At 40.8% G+C, this 17,745-nt stretch overlaps 1 protein-coding gene and 3 non-coding genes across 4 annotated transcripts; 3 read left to right on the top strand and 1 right to left on the bottom strand.

The window, feature by feature from the left end:
* The first annotated feature begins 986 nt into the window (after positions 1–986).
* Positions 987–1,060, top strand: TRNAD-GUC (transfer RNA aspartic acid (anticodon GUC)). Its single transcript has one exon. It is a non-coding gene; the product is annotated as a tRNA-Asp (tRNA).
* A 1,050-nt stretch (positions 1,061–2,110) lies between these two features.
* TRNAM-CAU (transfer RNA methionine (anticodon CAU)) lies at positions 2,111–2,184 on the top strand. Its single transcript has one exon. It is a non-coding gene; the product is annotated as a tRNA-Met (tRNA).
* A 6,411-nt stretch (positions 2,185–8,595) lies between these two features.
* Positions 8,596–8,967, bottom strand: LOC138889462 (geraniol 8-hydroxylase-like). Its single transcript, XM_070172773.1, has one exon. It carries the CDS (start codon positions 8,965–8,967, stop codon positions 8,596–8,598), a length of 372 nt encoding a protein of 123 aa, XP_070028874.1.
* Positions 8,968–9,593: 626 nt separating this feature from the next.
* TRNAD-GUC (transfer RNA aspartic acid (anticodon GUC)) lies at positions 9,594–9,667 on the top strand. Its single transcript has one exon. It is a non-coding gene; the product is annotated as a tRNA-Asp (tRNA).
* The last annotated feature ends 8,078 nt before the right edge of the window (positions 9,668–17,745 follow it).

Here is a 17,745-nt window from a genome sequence, read left to right as displayed (position 1 = left end):
TGCCCCAACATCTGATCTGGAATACCGTGGTGCGGACATATAACTAACATTCCTTTGAATTGTTCCCGTGTTTCTTGCAGAGTCTCCATTGGTCTCTATTTGAAACTCAAAATTTCATTAATTTGTTGCGCAGTCTTGTTGGGTGGATGAAACTTGTTCACAAATTGCTTGACTAACTCCTCCCAAGTTGTTATGGAATTAATGGGGAGTGAGTTTAGCCAGGTCTAGGCAGCTCCTGTCACTGAGAATGGAAATAATAATAACTTGATTGCTTCCTGAGTTACATTGGGCTGCCTTTTAAGTTTTGTTGATTGACAGGAAATTCTTTATGTGCTGTTGAGTATCTTTGATTTGTGACCCCGAAAGTAGTCCCTTGTTTTGAAACAAGTGCAACATGTTGTTCGTGATTTGAAACGATTCAGCCTGTATCTGCGAGACTAAAATCGTTGTGTCCAAGTTCTCTATGTGGGTTGTGCCCAGTCATATAGCGCAGCCCCTAGCACAAGAGGTGAATTTGTGCGACCAGATGTCCATGGAAAAATTAAGCCCGACATGGCAAAATTATTAATACAAGTAACTTAAAAATAATAGAATTTTTAAATTCATAAATTTTAAATTCTGGCTCCGACATGGCAAAATAATGTCGAAAACCATTAAACAAATCAAGATAATAGTCAATCCAACCATTCAAATATGTAATAATTAAGCCCGATTATTTTTTTAATTTCTAAATTAGAGGATATATAGGGTCGATTAAACATATTCTACTAGCCGAGAGTCAGATGAATTTGTGCGACCAGATGTCCATACAATATGCATGGGATTAGCCGCTTCAATGGGATCTTTTATCCTGGTCGGATGAGAAATTACCAAATGTCTAGCATTCCCTCACGCTTGGCGCTTGTTATCCAGGAACTTGTTCAGAAATACCGTAATGAAAGGAGATAAAAAAGAATCAAATTTTCTGCTAGATCCCGTATTTCCCTGGGATTGTAGTTCAATTGGTCAGAGCACCGCCCTGTCAAGGCGGAAGCTGCGGGTTCGAGCCCCGTCAGTCCCGATGGATCCAATAAATATATCAATAAATCTCTCCCTTTTTATGAAGGGGACCGGGGGCAGAATTTCATTGTCAAAGCAAAGGGGAAATCCTTATTTCTTTTTTCTTTCCTTTTGGTAGGAGAAAGACATATGCGGTTGGATTAGTACGATTATTGGTAGCATTATAGTAACGGATATAATCCTTTTGGTATGAATAGTTTATCGGTTTGGGCATGGATGTTCTTATTTGGACATCTTGTTTGGGCTACTGGATTTATGTTCTTAATTTCTTGGCGTGGATATTGGCAGGAATTGATTGAAACTTTAGCATGGGCTCATGAACGCACACCTTTGGCCAATTTGATTCGCTGGAGAGATAAACCAGTGGCCCTTTCCATTGTACAAGCAAGATTGGTTGGATTAGCTCACTTTTCTGTAGGTTATATATTCACTTATGCGGCTTTCTTGATTGCCTCTACGTCGGGCAAATTTGGTTAATATTTTTAATGTGTGTATCTGCGATAATCTCATTTCTTTCGACGGAGAGGGGGTCCACCTTCTTCTATTTCTACATCTAGGATTCGACTTGTATCATGGATACTAATAGGAATTCAACCATTATGGCAAGGAAAAGTTTGATTCAGAGGGAGAAGAAGAGGCAAAAATTGGAACAGAAATATCATTCGATTCGTCGATCCTCAAAGAAAGAAATAAGCAAGGTTCCGTCGTTGAGTGACAAATGGGAAATTTATGGAAAGTTACAATCCCCACCACGGAATAGTGCACCTACACGCCTTCATCGACGTTGTTTTTTGACCGGAAGGCCGAGAGCTAACTATCGAGACTTTGGACTATCCGGACACATACTTCGTGAAATGGTTCATGCATGTTTGTTGCCAGGAGCAACAAGATCAAGTTGGTAAGGATTAACGCTTCATTTCTATTTCTATGGTCGATGATCATAGAAGCCCCTTTACCATTCTGTATAAATGGGCTATTCTATTTGTACAGATAGGGTGGAGGGGCGCATTTAATCCTTGTTTATCTATTAGTTTTCAGTTCTTATCTTCGGCGCGGGGTAGAGCAGTTTGGTAGCTCGCAAGGCTCATAACCTTGAGGTCACGGGTTCAAATCCTGTCTCCGCAACATCTTGTTTTGCCAAACTATTTTAGGGTTGACTCTGTTAACTAGTAATTAATTCCCGCCTTTCGCTTTTTGGGGGTGGAAGGAAAAAGAAAACGTAGGGGAGGGATAGAATCACTACACTATCACGGCCAACTATACCAAATCCTTAATTTAAGGATATATTTAATGCTATTTATTTTTCCGGTTGGCCCGATTCAAGGCCTTGAAAACTTTCTCAAGATCTGATAATGCTTCAAATACTTCACCAGTTCTCGATGAGTTTCTAGGCATGTACCTGTACAACCAAGTCAACAAACGTTAAAATTTCAATGTATAGATTGGATATAGAGAAAATTGACTACACTAAGAATTTTTGTACTTCTTACAATTGTAATTGATAACACTATTAAAGACCATGGCAACGACGCCAAAATTTGATCATGCCCAACAAGGAATTAATCTATCAATTACTCTTGTCAGACTCACTAAATTCTACGTAATCAACTTCCCAAATATTTTATATAACAATTGAGGATATTTTTACCAACTACGACTGATTGCAATTAAGTAAATAAAGACTAATTATGTTTAAGTTGTAAACAATTAAGAGAAGGATCTAAGGTTGTAATTTCTCCTATTGATGAAATCCCTTCCAGTTAAGTTTCATATTGATTTGACTAATCGTCTCTATCAATCATGAGTACTCTTATTATCGTAAATCTGTCCTGAGTAATCACGACAATTTATTAGACGCACTTTCCTGAGTTACGCTAGCTGGCTTTTTCTACAGCTCACTATAGATCACACCCAAAGCTTTGTTATCCCTAATTCCGCCTTTAAACCCTCGGTTATTGATCCTTCATATACTTTGGGAGTGGTGTTGTTCAAAAATTACCTAAATATGTACTCTTTCCCGAGTAATACATACTAAATAGGCATTACTTATTGGGGATCCTATCAATTAACTACAACAAAAATGTAGTTGACACAAATAAAGATTAAACCAAGCAATCTATATTAACATAACAAGATGTTCATCCTTCAATAGGTTCCATCACAACCTTAGACTAAATATTTAGCTACTCATACTAGTGTTCATCATAACAATAGCCAAAGTCATCATAAATGGTAAAATACAAATGAAGAAATGAAGAACTCTATGTTGAAGTCTCCTCCTTGCCTCTTGTTTCTTGTCGCGCCCCCTTTTTCTTGCAAAATCGGTTTTATGACATTTGGGAGGACAACTCGTTTCCTTTTGGGAATTGAGTTTTTTGATTTGAAGAGTCTCCACCTAATGATTAAGTGCATTAGGACACTAGGAAGAATTTGTTTAGAAAAACCAAAGTTTGGGTAAGGGCTAGAAATTATCTCGAGGGGAAGGTGTTAGGCACCCCTCAAGATCCACTAGTGTGGTTCCCTGCCATGATACAATTGTGACTTAAGTACAAACAATAAATAAGCAAACAAGGGTTTCAAATATGAGGGGTTGTCACATTGTGATTGCAAATAAGTTAAAGTCTGAAGAAACAAGGAAGCTAAACTTTGAGAAAAAGGAGTTTTGAAATTTGAAAGCAATAAAATAAACAAGTAAAGGAAAGGGAGTCCTAGGTTTATAAATAATAAGGATCACATCAATGCAATACCCGGTAATCACTCCTCAGAAGAGGGGTTACACGTGGTATTAGCGCACCGGTTATCATATCCATATCTAATCTTTCCCACCCCGTTGAAGTATTAAACGCGGAATGGTTTCCTTTACTTATTGCATGCTAGTACCCATCCTAATCCTATCAGTCCCGGAGGCATTTGGGTTTACTAGTCCTAAAGGGAAGGGAGATTTGGTCTTTGTATGGTTTAAAAGGATAAAATTCTAAAGTGACAAACAAAAACACATAAGGCAGATATGGGAAACACATAACAATTTAAAAGGCTCAGACAAGCCTCCTCACTTAAAGACAGATTGTTTAGCATGTCTTGCAGATACTGGTTATGGTCTAAATTAAACTTAAACATTAAGGAGGCAGACTGATCTATTACACATTTCAGATAAGAAACCAGAATCAGACCTGCCTGCTGGTTGGAATTAACAGAGTCTGACTCAATTAGCTAATTTACCTTATAGCTTGCTTAGGTGAAACCTATAGGCGTGATATCTAAATACGAGAGAAAGATACTGATTTCAGAAGCAGATTTATTAACAATAGGAACATAAGTTCTGCAAGCGTTTAAGCAATGCTATTACTGATTTTAAACTTATAAGCAAGTTGAGGGAATCAGATTAGTTGCTTATTCCTATATGCATGCTTTCTAAGTGTGACTGATTTTATCCTTTACGAAAATGCAGAAATCCTATAGGCATGACATCTAAAATGCTGATTTTATTATTTAAGCCTATATATCGTTTGCCTAGTAATGGATACGTATGCAGTATTCAGAAATCCTATAGACATGCTTTCTATATGTTAGGCAAAATGCAGAATCCTATAGTCATGTTCTGTATATGAGATGCAGAAATGCGAAACCTATTAATATGATATATATGCAGAACTTATAAGCATGATTTCTAAGATGCAAAAGTGCAGAAGTTTATAGAAAGGATTTCTATATGAAAATGTAGAAGTGCAGAACTTAAGAATCCCTACTGTACGAAGCATCCACTGACACTTATCCAAAAAACCCTGGGCATCCTCGCCCTCAGCACCACTGAATAACGGAGGCTAGAGTCTACAAAACCTCTCAAGACCACGTTGCTCATCATCTAGCATAACTGGCACCACAAACTCCTGAGCTGGTGCACCCAGCTAGGCTGGAGGTGCCCTCGGCGTTTGAAGTCCCTGCACTACCTGCTCAGGTGTGCGAGCAGCGGGGGTCTGATTGCTTCCCCCTGCCTGTGAAGTAGCTGCTGCTGTAGTGGCTGAAACTGCCTGAGCCAGGCCAGTGCAAATTGATAAGATTTGTGCCAAGGCCTCCTGAAGACCTGGAATCACGATGGGCACAGCTGGTGCCTGAACTGGTGCTGCTGGAGCACCCATAGCTGGAGCCTGATCTGGAGCTAGGGCAGCTGATGGATCTACAGGTGCTGCCCTCGCTGCTCTGCCTCTTCCACGACCACGACCGCGTCCACGGCCTCTGGTGGTCTCAGCTGGTGGTACTGGTGGTCGCCCACCTCGTCCGGTAGCTCGCATCCTCACCATCTGCGAGAGAATAGGATAATAGAAGTTTAGTACTCGGACCACAAGTTCGCACGACAAGAATTTCAAGAATATGAAGTTTTTCCTAAAGGTTCTGCAGTTTCTCAAGGATAAATACAGACATCTCTGTACCGATCCGCGAGACTCTACTAAACCTGCTCATGACTCGTGAGACCTATATAACCTAGGCTCTAATACCAACTTGTCACGACCCTAACCCCGAACCTAGTCGTGATGGCTCTCGTGAAGACAAGGCCAACCAGACCAAAGCAAAACACCTCATTTAAATAGTTATTTACCATAAATAGTTCTAAAATATGATATAATAACCATAATTTGTGGAAGTAACTATAACAACAGTAGAAACCATCTCGACACAGCCCAAACCGGGGTGTCACAAGTCATGAGCAACTAATAAATTCGAATACCGGTCTACTAGATATGAAATCTGATACAGAAGTTCAAGGACATGAAAATAGTAAGATAAGGGAGGCACGGGGCTGTAGACGCCAACAACTACCTTGTAGTCTTCGAAAACACTGCCTGGAGTGGGAGGATCAGCAGTCAGGAACGGACTCTGCGATGCCTGAATCTGTACACACGGTGCAGGGAGTAATATGAGTACTCCGACTCAGTGAGTAATAATCATAAATAATGGCTGAAAGCAAAAAAACACATAAAGGCACAAAACAATTCTATATCAAGCAGTAAAAATCACTTAAAGCAGTAAATCAGTGAAGACGGCAAGTGAAATCTCTTTAAATCAGGTAAAACGATAATTTAGCAGGTAAATAACAAGCAGAAATCCACCCCTCGAGCATAGTGTCAATCACTCAGAATAGTATCAGCTCTTCGGGCTCACTCTCATCACTTGGTGCTCATTCTTAGCTCTCGACCTATATATTTCTCATAATAACAGAAATCAGAATAGTCGTTGCGGCGTGCAGACTGATCCGTACGTCGCTGTGGCGTGCAGCCCGATCCATATAGATAGTCGACTATGCTCATTGGAGGTGTGCAGACTCCGAAGGGGCTCCTACAGCCCAAGCGCTATATTGTTGCGGCGTGCAGCCCGATCCATAACATATATAATATCCTCACCATTGGGTTCTCAACCCCTTTCAGTCATTAACCTCACAGCCTCTCAGGCACAATAATAGAAGATAGGGATTTTAGCCCACAAATTCCTCTCATTTAGGAATAGTATGACAAAACCGGCTCGAATCATTTAAAACAGAGAGAAACATGACCGAGGATACAATTTTTAACAAGTATAGTGAGGAAAATCAGTCAAAATCCGCGAAGGGATCAAATAGTTGGCACGAAGCCCAAATATGGCAATTAGCCCCAAAACATGATGATAACAAATAGTTTCAGTCAAATACGCGGTAAAATCATCAATCGGGACGGACCAAGTCTCAATCCCCAGTAGTAAATGATCCCATGCTCATTATCGAGCACGTGTCTCACCTCAATATAGCACTACGATGTGCAATCCGGGGTTTCAAACCCTTAGAGCATTATTTACAATCATTACTCACCTCGAACCAGCTAAATCTCTCTCTTGCGACGCCTTTGCCTCCTGAATCGGCCTCCACGTGTGTCGAATCTATCCAAAATCAGAACGAATACATCACAATAAGCTAAGGAAACAAAGCACAAGTGAAAACAATCGAATTACCACAAAATTCTAGAATTTGGTCAAACCCGACCTCCGGGCCCACATCTCGAATTTGACAAAATTCACAAAACTCGAATCCTTATAATCTCACGAGTCTAACCATATTAAATTTATCCAATTCCGATACCATTTGGTCCTTCAAATCATCATTTTATATTTTTAAAAGATTTCACAATTTTCTTCCCAAATTCCATCCCAAATCACAAATTAAATGATGAATTCAATGATATATTCATGTACTCTAGCCAAATCTAGGTTAGAATCACTTACCCTGATGAATTTCTTGAAAAACCTTCGAAAAATCGCCAAAATCCGAGCTTTGTAGGTCAAAATATCAAATAAAACCCAAAACCTCATATTTATAGAGTACCCCACAAATCTCCACCTTCACGGGCTGCATAAGAATCGACCGTGGTCTGCACAAAACCAGTGTGGTCCGCACAAAAACGACCGCAACCGCACAGGCTTCCTTTGCAGTGACAAGCTTTAGTATTTTGGTCATAACTTTTGCTACAAATATCCAAATTGCAATATCCTTACTTTTCTGGAAACTAGACACGAAGGGATACAACTTTCATATTTGAATCATCTCAAAATTCCTTGTAGATCAAAAGATATGAGCTTCCGAAGTAGGACTAGCGGAATGTTCTTCACTGCGGCCGCACACCATTTTGTGCGGTCCGCACAACACCTACCGCGGCTGCACTTCATTTTGTGTGATCCGCACATAACATAACACAACCTCACTCCTTTTCGTGCTGACCGCACAGGTGATTTCCGAGGCCTGCAACCCTTCTGGACCTGCTACAGCTATGATTTTCGGCCTAAAACATCCCAGAACCTACCTGGAACTCCCGGAACTTCAAACCAATTGTACCAACACATCCCATGATATCGTTCAAACTTGTTCAAAACTTCAGAATGCTCACAATAGTATCAATCACCAATTTAACATATGATTCAAGCCTAAGAACTCCAAGAACTCTTAAATTATGCTTTCGATCAAAAAGTCTATCAATTCTTGTCCGAATGACCTAAAATTTTGCACGCACATCCCAAATTACACAACGAAGCTACTATCACTCTCGGAATTCCATTCCGACCCCTATATCAAAATCTCGCCTATCAACCGGAACCGCCAAAATATCAACTTCGCCAATTTAAGCCTAAATCTTCTCTACAACTCCAAAACTCTCCGATCGTGCTCCTAAGTCAGAAATCACCTCCCGAAACTAACCGAACCATCGGAACTCATTTCTGAGCCTTCTAACACATAAGTCAACATCCAGTTAACTTTTTCAAATTAAGCCTTCTTAAAAGAGACTAAGTGTCTCATTTCTTACCAAATCCTCTCCGAACTCGAACTAATCAACCCGATCACATAAAATACAAATAACGAAGCGTAAATAAACTGAAATAGGAAAAAATGGAGCGGTAACTCATGTGACGACTGGCCGGGTCGTCATATCCTGCCTCGAGCTTCTAGTTGAATGAATTCAATAGCGAGCCCAACATTACCGGAACCATTCTTAATGCCAGTGGTAAGCCAGGGCATATTCTTCAACCAGCACCAAACGGAATCAATTCAAAATCGTGCCCTCGCATATCCACATCCAAATTCCAAAACCTCTCAGGTTTAAATACTAAAGGATCCTCCCAAGAAGTAGAATCTAGACCAATCGCCCACGCGTTGACTAGTATCTGTGACCCCTTCGGGATGATATAGTCACACAGTTCAATATCCTGCTCCACTTTACGTGGGATTAAGAATGGAACGGGTGGGTGCATTCTTAAGGTTTCTTTGATAATGTATTTCAAGTAAGGAAGTTGGGAAACATCAGCTTCTTCTACTATTTTTCCTTTTCCAATGACTTCTGCAAGCTGAACTTGTGCTTTTTTGATTATCTCTTGTTGTTTAATTATTTCTGTCATTGCCTATTCTAATGTGCTTGTGGTTGTATCAGTCCCAGAACCAAATAGGTCCTGTAACATTTGTACCTCAATTTATATAACAAATTATAGTCTAATGATTACGTGGAGTCCTATCATCATTGTAAAAAAAATGAAGTGCCTTTTGATTGGTGAATACAGTATATCTATATTTTTCTTAAGATATTTGTTTAACATGCAAAAATCATTAATACAGGTAACTTAAAAATAATAGAATTTTAAATTCATAAATTTTAAATTCTGGCTCCGACATGGCAAAATAATGTCGAAAACCGTTAAACAAATCAAGATAATAGTCAATCCAACCATTCAAATATGTAATAATTAATACCAATTATTTTTTTAATTTCTAAATTAGAGGATATATAGGGTCGATTAAACATATTCTACTAGCCGAGAGTCAGATGAATTTGTGCGACCAGATGTCCATACAATATGCATGGGATTAGCCGCTTCAATGGGATCTTTTATCCTGGTCGGAGGAGAAATTACCAAACGTCTAGCATTCCCTCACGCTTGGCGCTTGTTATCCAGGAACTTGTTCAGAAATACCGTAATGAAAGGAGATAAAAAAGAATCAAATTTTCTGCTAGATCCCGTATTTCCCTGGGATTGTAGTTCAATTGGTCAGAGCACCGCCCTGTCAAGGCGGAAGCTGCGGGTTCGAGCCCCGTCAGTCCCGATGGATCCAATAAATATATCAATAAATCTCTCCCTTTTTATGAAGGGGACCGGGGGCAGAATTTCATTGTCAAAGCTTGGTTCCAATTTAATACTAAACAAGTCCGAACTAATTGAATACTTGTGTCAGAAATTCCTCGAATCGGTTTGCCATTTCCATAAAGGATATAATTGACAATTCGAAGTTGCACATTATCCCTTTCCTGCAATGGATCCGGTGGAAAAAGGGTTGCTAAATTTATACCGTCCGTTATTTCATATGTGACGACAGGTCGAACTAAAACAAAAAACTTTTTCTTGCTAGGTGTAATCCGTTGGACATAGATCCAATTTTTCACTTTTTTGGATTCCTTGGAATTTCTTTTTCCTGTTCCTGGTGGTATCAAAACGCCGGTATGTCGGGATATCTTATCTGTCTCTCCAGGAAAATGGATATCTCCAGAAAAGATTTTAAGTTCAATTCGTTTTTTATTATGGACAACATACCATCAATATAAGCTTCTATAGGATTCAAGGATCATACATACTTGCTTAAAATAACTTTATAAGGAAAGAACAACATGGGCAACCTTAGTTTCTAGGAGTAGATCCGTTATGAAATAGCTTATTCATTTCACTTTAGATCATGCCAAAAGAAATAAGGAAGTGCCTTAACATACTTTAACCATGGTGAGTCCTTAATACCTCCCAAGCTACTCTTAAAACAACTCAACTCAATCTACCTTTGCATAAGGTGATTCAAAATCAGTGTTGAATAAAGGCTAAGTCTGCAACTTAAACTTGTAGCTCGTTTATATAAATCCGGGCATCATCTCCCCTATAGCAAGAGCCTCCTCCAACAATTACCAGAGAAATCCAGCAATATATAATTATCAATAACAAGACACCATAAAACAACAAGTCATAACTATTTTACGACGAGCGACAAGCTCCAATTAAAATTCGTATACCCCTTATCATCCCTTATAGACTTTTTACTTTAACTTAATAGTATCATTAACATGATAATGAAGTCATTCATCAATAATTCCATCCTTATACCATATATTCATAACAAAGAAAATGATCCACAACTCCAATTATTCTTAATTAGCAACTTTATTCAATAGTTCATGTCTAGTTCATCCATTTAACTTAACCAATGCCTAGATAACCGTAAGAACCTGTAGGAACACAATATAATTACCTCATACAGTAGATGCAAGTCGAAACCAATATTATATTTAGCTTACAACAGCTCAACACACCCCAATCAATTCATACCAAAAACGACAACTATAGTAGTGTCCAACACCCCGAAAATATTACAAAGAATGACTAATCCATAATTTTGCCATTACGTGGTGTTTCTCCACACCATTTATCATCCAAAAACTCCATTAAATAGAAGCAAAATATATAGACCAAAAGCTACACGAAACAGCCCACAAAACAGTCCATTACAAATCAAATAACTCGAACTCGCGGCTTCCGATCACCGTCCCGTGAGTTCTAACTATTATGAAATAAATTAGTCAATATTCCTTGATGTTTAAGAGCTTGAAACCAGAAATTAGGCATTTTTATTAACCTCAAAATACCTTCCAAAACTGAAACTACAAAGAAAATGAGAGGTTATATAGTGATACTTACGTCGTGGGAATCGTTCTAGTGTTATTACTTCGTGATTTCTTGCCTCGGACGATAATCTTGTTGGATAACCTTGTGGAAAGATTAAGGGTGAGGTTAGGGGTATTATTTGGTCGAGCTCTCTGGAATTATGAAAAAAGAGATGACATAGGAAGATAAATATCCATTTTGGTTGAAAAGTCAAAAGGTGCTACTTGGCACCATCTCATTGGCCCTTTTTCAAATACTTATATATTTTTATCTGGATGTCGTATGAGCAAACGGTTAAGAGATTTGGAAAATACATTCCAGGACCTTCAATTTGGTATATAATATGTCCTAAAAATACCTCATATAGCACACGAAATTTATTACTCAATAAGCTTCATTACAAGGCAAATCCTTAGTCGGTTTTTCCGCAACTTAAATCCGAATTTTCTCAAACTTTATACTTTATGTACAAACATCATATATAGTCATATTATGTCTTTAAACTCATCTAAATCATGGTTAACAAGTCTTATATTCATCATAACTTACTTAACACTTCGGCAAACCTTTCTTATCCTTGTAGAAAGATTTCATCCTTTTTGAGTTTACATTAGATAATCCTATAATGATAGTAACGTCTGAAGTACGGGGTGTAACAACATGTACCCTTATAAACATTTATCCTTGAACATTAACTCTTAAAGGCTTGAAAAAAAATATGGGACGTAAAATCACTTTATATACTTTCTAAGAGGATCTCATTTCTAAGCTTACATCAACCGACTTACGATGTACTTTCACGTACAAAAACATGGGTTGTAACAAATGGGGTCGATTTTGCTACTTTTTGCTAGTTTGGATCCGCCAAGATTTGGTGGAGGGATTTCTGTTTGGCTAGACCAGCCAGATCGCCAGCTTTAACTTGGGAGCAGTTTACACAGCTATTTCTGGAGAAGTTTCTCCCATCACTCAGAGAGAGGCCTATCAGAGGCAGTTTGAGAATCTCCAGCAGGGGTCTATGACTGTTACCTAGTATGAGATCAGATTCATCGACTTAGCTCGTCATGCTCTTGTCATATTTCCTACTGAGAGAAAGGGTGAGGAGGTTTATTGACGGTTTTATTCAGCCGATTCGTCTTCAAATGGCTAGGGAGACTGGGAGTGAGATTACTTTCGAGGAGGAGGCCAATGTGTCCAAGAGACTAGAGATGGTTCTGTCGTAGGGAGGTGGTCATGTGTCGGATAAGAGACCCCGTCATTCAAGCATATTCAGTGATGCCTCATCTAGAGGCAGGGATTCGTATGGTAGAGGCCATCCTCCTAGGCCCTTTCAGTCAGCACTTCAGGTTTCTCACGGTGCTTCATGTGGCCATGGTTCTCACATGCAGTATTCTGATCAGCAGTCCTAAAGTGCACCACTAGCTCCTATCAGTGCACTGCCGCTCCAGAGTTTTCGGGGTGGTCATTCAGGTCGCCAGGTTTAGTCTTAGTTTTCTCAGCCGCAACACTCAGGTAGATGCTATGAGTATGGTGAGTATGGTCATATCCGAAGGGCTTTTCTGAGGTTGGTGTGTACTTAGCCGCAGCAGTAGGGTTCTCGTGCTATGGTTCAGGCACCATGTGTTCCACAGACCGCCCAGCCAGCTAGAGATAGGGGTAAAGGGGCTAGAGGTGGAGGTAGAGGTGTTAGAGGTGGAGCTCCGACCGCTAGAGGTGGAGGCCATCCCTGAGAGGTAGTCCAGGGTGGTGGGGCCCATCCCCCATGTTATGCTCTCCCAGCCAGGCCTGAGGCTGAGGCTTCCAATGCAGTTATCACAGGTACTATTTTGGTTTGTGATAGAGATGTTTCAGTGTTATTTGATCCAGGGTCTACGTACTCGTATGTGTCATCCTATTTTGCATAGTATCTAGTTATGCCTAGTGATTCTTTGAGTGATCATGTTTATGTGTCTACACCGATAGGTGATTCTATTTTTGTAGATCGAGTCAAGCGCTCTTGTATAGTCATAATTAGGGTTCTTGAGACTCGTGTAGATTTGCTTCTTCTGGACATGGTGGATTTCGATGTCATATTGGGGATGGACTGGTTATAACCTTACCACGCTCTCTTGGACTATTATACCAAGACTGTGAACTTAGACTTACCCAGTTTACCTCATTTAGAGTGGAGAAGGACTCTTGATCATTTTACCCGCAGTGTTATCTCGTATGTGAAGGCTCGGTGTATGGTTGAGAAGGGGTGTTTGGCCTATCTGGCATATGTACACGATTCTAGTGCTGAGGTTCCTTCTACTGATTCTGTGCCCGTTGTTCGTGAGTCTCTTGAGGTTTTCCCTTCAGACCTGCTGGGTTTGCCACCCGATAGGGATATTAACTTTTACATTGATTTGGCTCCGGGCACTCAGCCCATTTCTATCTCGTTGTATCATATGACCCTACTTGAGTTGAAAGAGTTGAAGGAATAGTTGCAAGACTTGCTCGAGAAGGGTTTCATTAGACCCAGTGTTTCGCCTTGGGGTGCGCCGGTGTTGTTTGTTGAGAAGAAGGATGGGTCGATAAGAATGTGGATTGATTACCGGTAGTTGAACAAGGTTACAATCAAGAATAAGTATCCATTTCTGAGGATTGATGATTTGTTTGATCAACTTCAGTATGCCAAGGTATTTTCGAAGATTGACTTGAGATCTGGCTACCATCAGTTGAGGATTAGGGCATCTGATGTCCCTAAGACAGCTTTTTACACTTAGTATGGGCATTATGAGTTCTTGGTAATGTCATTCGGGTTGAGAAATGCACCAGCAGCTTTTATGGATTTGATGAACCGATTGTTCAGGCCTTATTTGGACTCGTTCGTGATAGTCTTCATTGATGATATTTTGATGTATTCCCTCAGCCGGGAGGAGCACGAGCAGCATCTCAGAGCGGTTCTTCAGACTTTGAGGGATAGTCAGTTATATGTTAAGTTCTCGAAGTGTGAGTTCTGGTTGAGTTCAGTTGCATTCCTGGGTCATGTCGTGTCGGCAGAGAGTATTCAGGTTGATCCGAAAAAGATTGAGGTAGTCAAGAACTGGGCTAGACCAGCATCAGCTACAGAGATTCGGAGTTTCTTGGGATTGGCAGGCTACTATCGTCGATTCGTGGAGGGGTTCTCATCTATCGCAGCCCCTATGACCAGGTTGACCCAGAAGGGTGCCTAATTAAGATGATCAGATGAGTGTGAGGTGAGCTTTCAGAAGCTCAAGACAGCTCTGACTACGGCACCGGTGTTGGTTTTGCCCATAGATTTGGGGCCTTATATAGTATATTGTGATGCATCTCGTATTGGACTTGGTGCAGTGTTGATCTAGGATGGCAAGGTCATTGCCTATGTTTCGCGGCAGTTGAAGATTCGTGAGAAGAACTATCTGGCTCATGATTTAGAGTTGGCAACAATTGTTCACGCGTTGAAGATTTGGAGGCATTATCTGTATGGCGTGGCATGTGAGGTGTTCACAGATCACAAGAGACTTCAGTATTTGTTCAAGCAAAAGGAGTTGAATTTAAGGCATAGGAGGTGGTTGGAGTTGTTGAAAGACTATGATATCACCATCTTATATCATCCAGGGAAGGCCAACGTGGTGGCTGATACTTTGAGTAGGAAGTCAGCCAGTATGGGCAGTCTTGCTTATATACCGGTCGGTGAGAGACCGTTTGCATTGGATGTTCAGGCTTTGGCCAATCAATTCATGAGGTTGGATATTTCTGAGCCCAACTGTGTGTTAGCTTGCATAGTCGCTCGTTCTTCGTTATTGGAGCGTATTCATGAGCAGCAGTATGATGATCCCCATTTGTGTGTCCTTAGAGACACGGTGCAGCACGGAGGTGCCAAGCAGGTCACCTTAGGTGATGATGGAGTTTTGAGATTGTAGGGTCGAGTTTGTGTGCCTAATGTGGATGGTCTTCGAGAGTTGATTTTAGAGGAGGTCCATAGCTACCGGTAATCTATTCATTCGGACGCCGCAAAGATGTATCAAGATTTGCGGCAACATTATTGGTGGCGGAGAATGAAGAAGGATATCGTTGTATATGTGGCTCGGTGTTTGAATTGTTAGCAGGTTATGTACGAGCATCAGAGACCCGGTGGTTCATTTCAGAAGATTGAGATTCCTGAGTGGAAGTGGAAGTGTATCACTATAGACTTTGTTGTTGGTCTCCCACGGACTCAGAGGAAGTTCAATGCAGTGTGGGTTATTGTTGATAGGTTGATCAAGTCAGTGCATTTCATTCCGGTGGCAGTCTCTTATTCTTCCGAGAGGTTAGCTGAGATCTATATCCGGGAGATTGTTCGCCTTCATGGTATGCCCGAGTCTATCATTTCGGATCGAGGTACGCAGTTTACCTCACATTTTTGGAGAGCATTTCAGCGAGAATTGGGCACACGGGTTGAGTTGAGCACAACGTTTCATCCCCAGAAGACTATTCAGATTTTGGAGGATATGCTCTGAGCTTGTGTCATTGACTTTGGAGGCTCGTGGGATCAGTTTTTGCCTTTAGTAGAGTTTGCCTACAACAATAGCTACCAGTCGAGTATCCAGATGAATCCTTATGAGGCTTTATATGGTAGGCAGTGTCGGTCTCCAGTTGGATGGTTTGAGCTGGGAGAGGCTCAGTTATTAGGTACGGATCTGGTTCAGGATGCCTTGGACAAGGTCAGGATCATTCAAGATAGGCTTCGTACAGCTCAGTCCGGGCAAAAGAGTTATGCGGACCGCAAGGTTCGTGATTTAGCATTCATGGTCAGTGAGCGAGTTTTTCTTTGAGTGTTGCCTATGAAGGGCGTGATGAGATTTGGGAAGAAGGGCAAGCTTAGCCCTAGGTTCATTGGCCCATTTGAGATCCTTGATTGAGTGGGGGAGATGGCTTATAGACTTGAATTGCCACTGAGCTTATCAGCCGTGTATCTAGTGTTTCATGTGTCCATGCATCGGAAGTATCACGGCGATCCATCCCACGTGTTAGATTTCAGCACTGTCCAGTTGGACAAGGACTTGTCTTATGAGGAGGAGCCGGTAGCTATCCTAGACCCGCAGGTTCGTCAGTTGAGATAGAAGAGTTTTCCTTTTGTTCGTGTTCAGTGGAGAGGTCAGCCTCCTGAGGCATCGACCTGGGAGTCTAAGTTCGATATGCAGATCCATTATCCCCATCTTTTCCCCGACTCAAGTACTTCCTTCGTCTGTTCGTTCGAGGACGAACGGTTGTTTTAGAGGTGGAGAATGTGATGACCCAACCTATCACTTGTTTTTAAAATGAAATTCTGCGTTCCGAGGCTTTGAAAAACCTCTTTTAACATCACCTCGATTTGCGTGCACAATCTGGGCACGTAGCCAGAAAGCTTATATGTGAAAATCTATGAAAATGATAAATTTTAACTATAAAATGAATTAATTTGACTTTGGTCAACATTTTGGGTAAACGGACCCGGACCCGTGATTTGACAGTCCCGGAGGGTCCATAGGAAAATATGGGACTTGGGCGTATGCCCGGAATCGAATTTTGAGGTCCCAAACCCGAGAAATGAATTTTTAAAGAAAATTATTTTCTAAAATTGTTTAAAGGATTTGGAAATGAATTTTGATCAGAACATGTTGGTATCGGGCCCGTATTTTTGTTCCAGCGCCGGTACAGGTCTTATAGGTGGTTTAAGATAATCCTGTGAAGTTTGGTAAGAAACGGAGGTCATTTGACGTGATTCGGACATTAAATGCAAATTTGGTGTTTTAAGAAGTTTTGAAATAATTCTTTGATTTTGAGGTTTAATTCGATGTTAATGATGTTATTTTGGCGATTTGATCGCACGGATAAGTTCATATGATGTTTTTGAGTTAGTACGTATGTTTGGTTTGGAGCTCCGAGGGCTCGGGTGAGTTTGGATGTGTTTCGGAAGGATTTAAACTCTTAAAAAGTTGCAGGTTTCAGTTGCTGGTATTCTAGTATTTCCTTCTTCGCGTTTACGGGAGGACCCTCGCGAACGCGATGAGTTAATTGTGCTGAAGGAAAGTTCCTTCTACACGAACGTGGGACCCAGGTCGCGAATGCGAAGCTTTGGGGGGGTTTCCTTCGCGAATGCGGGCCTAGTATCGCGAACGCGAAGGCTTATGGCCTGGTCAGGGGGAGGGAAACTTCTACCTATGTGAACGCAACCACCTGGATGCGAATGTGAAGGCTCGAGGAGTTACTTCTCCGCGAACGCGAAGATCTGTCAGACCTAACTCATCGCAAACGCAATGAGCTTGTCGTGAACGCGATGACCAAATCCGCCAAGTTATTTTAAAAGTCCAGAAACAGAATGCATTACGGGATTTAACGCATTTTTCACAAACTTCTTCTTCTCCACACCTCTTGGGCAATTTTTGAAGAACTTTTTCACTATAACCTCTTGGGTAAGTAGTCTTTGACTTGTTCTCTTTCATTTTTATCAACACCTACTAGATTTCTAGGCCT

Source organism: Nicotiana sylvestris, chromosome 1 (assembly GCF_000393655.2).
Source record: "Nicotiana sylvestris chromosome 1, ASM39365v2, whole genome shotgun sequence".
Taxonomy (NCBI): domain Eukaryota; kingdom Viridiplantae; phylum Streptophyta; class Magnoliopsida; order Solanales; family Solanaceae; genus Nicotiana; species Nicotiana sylvestris.
Note: the sequence above shows the minus strand (reverse complement) of the source record. Positions and strands in the feature narration are given on the sequence as shown.

Bases quoted from the DNA above. Each gene is read 5' to 3' on its own strand.
- LOC138889462 (XM_070172773.1), bottom strand. From the start codon at position 8,967: ATGACAGAAATAATTAAACAACAAGAGATAATCAAAAAAGCACAAGTT.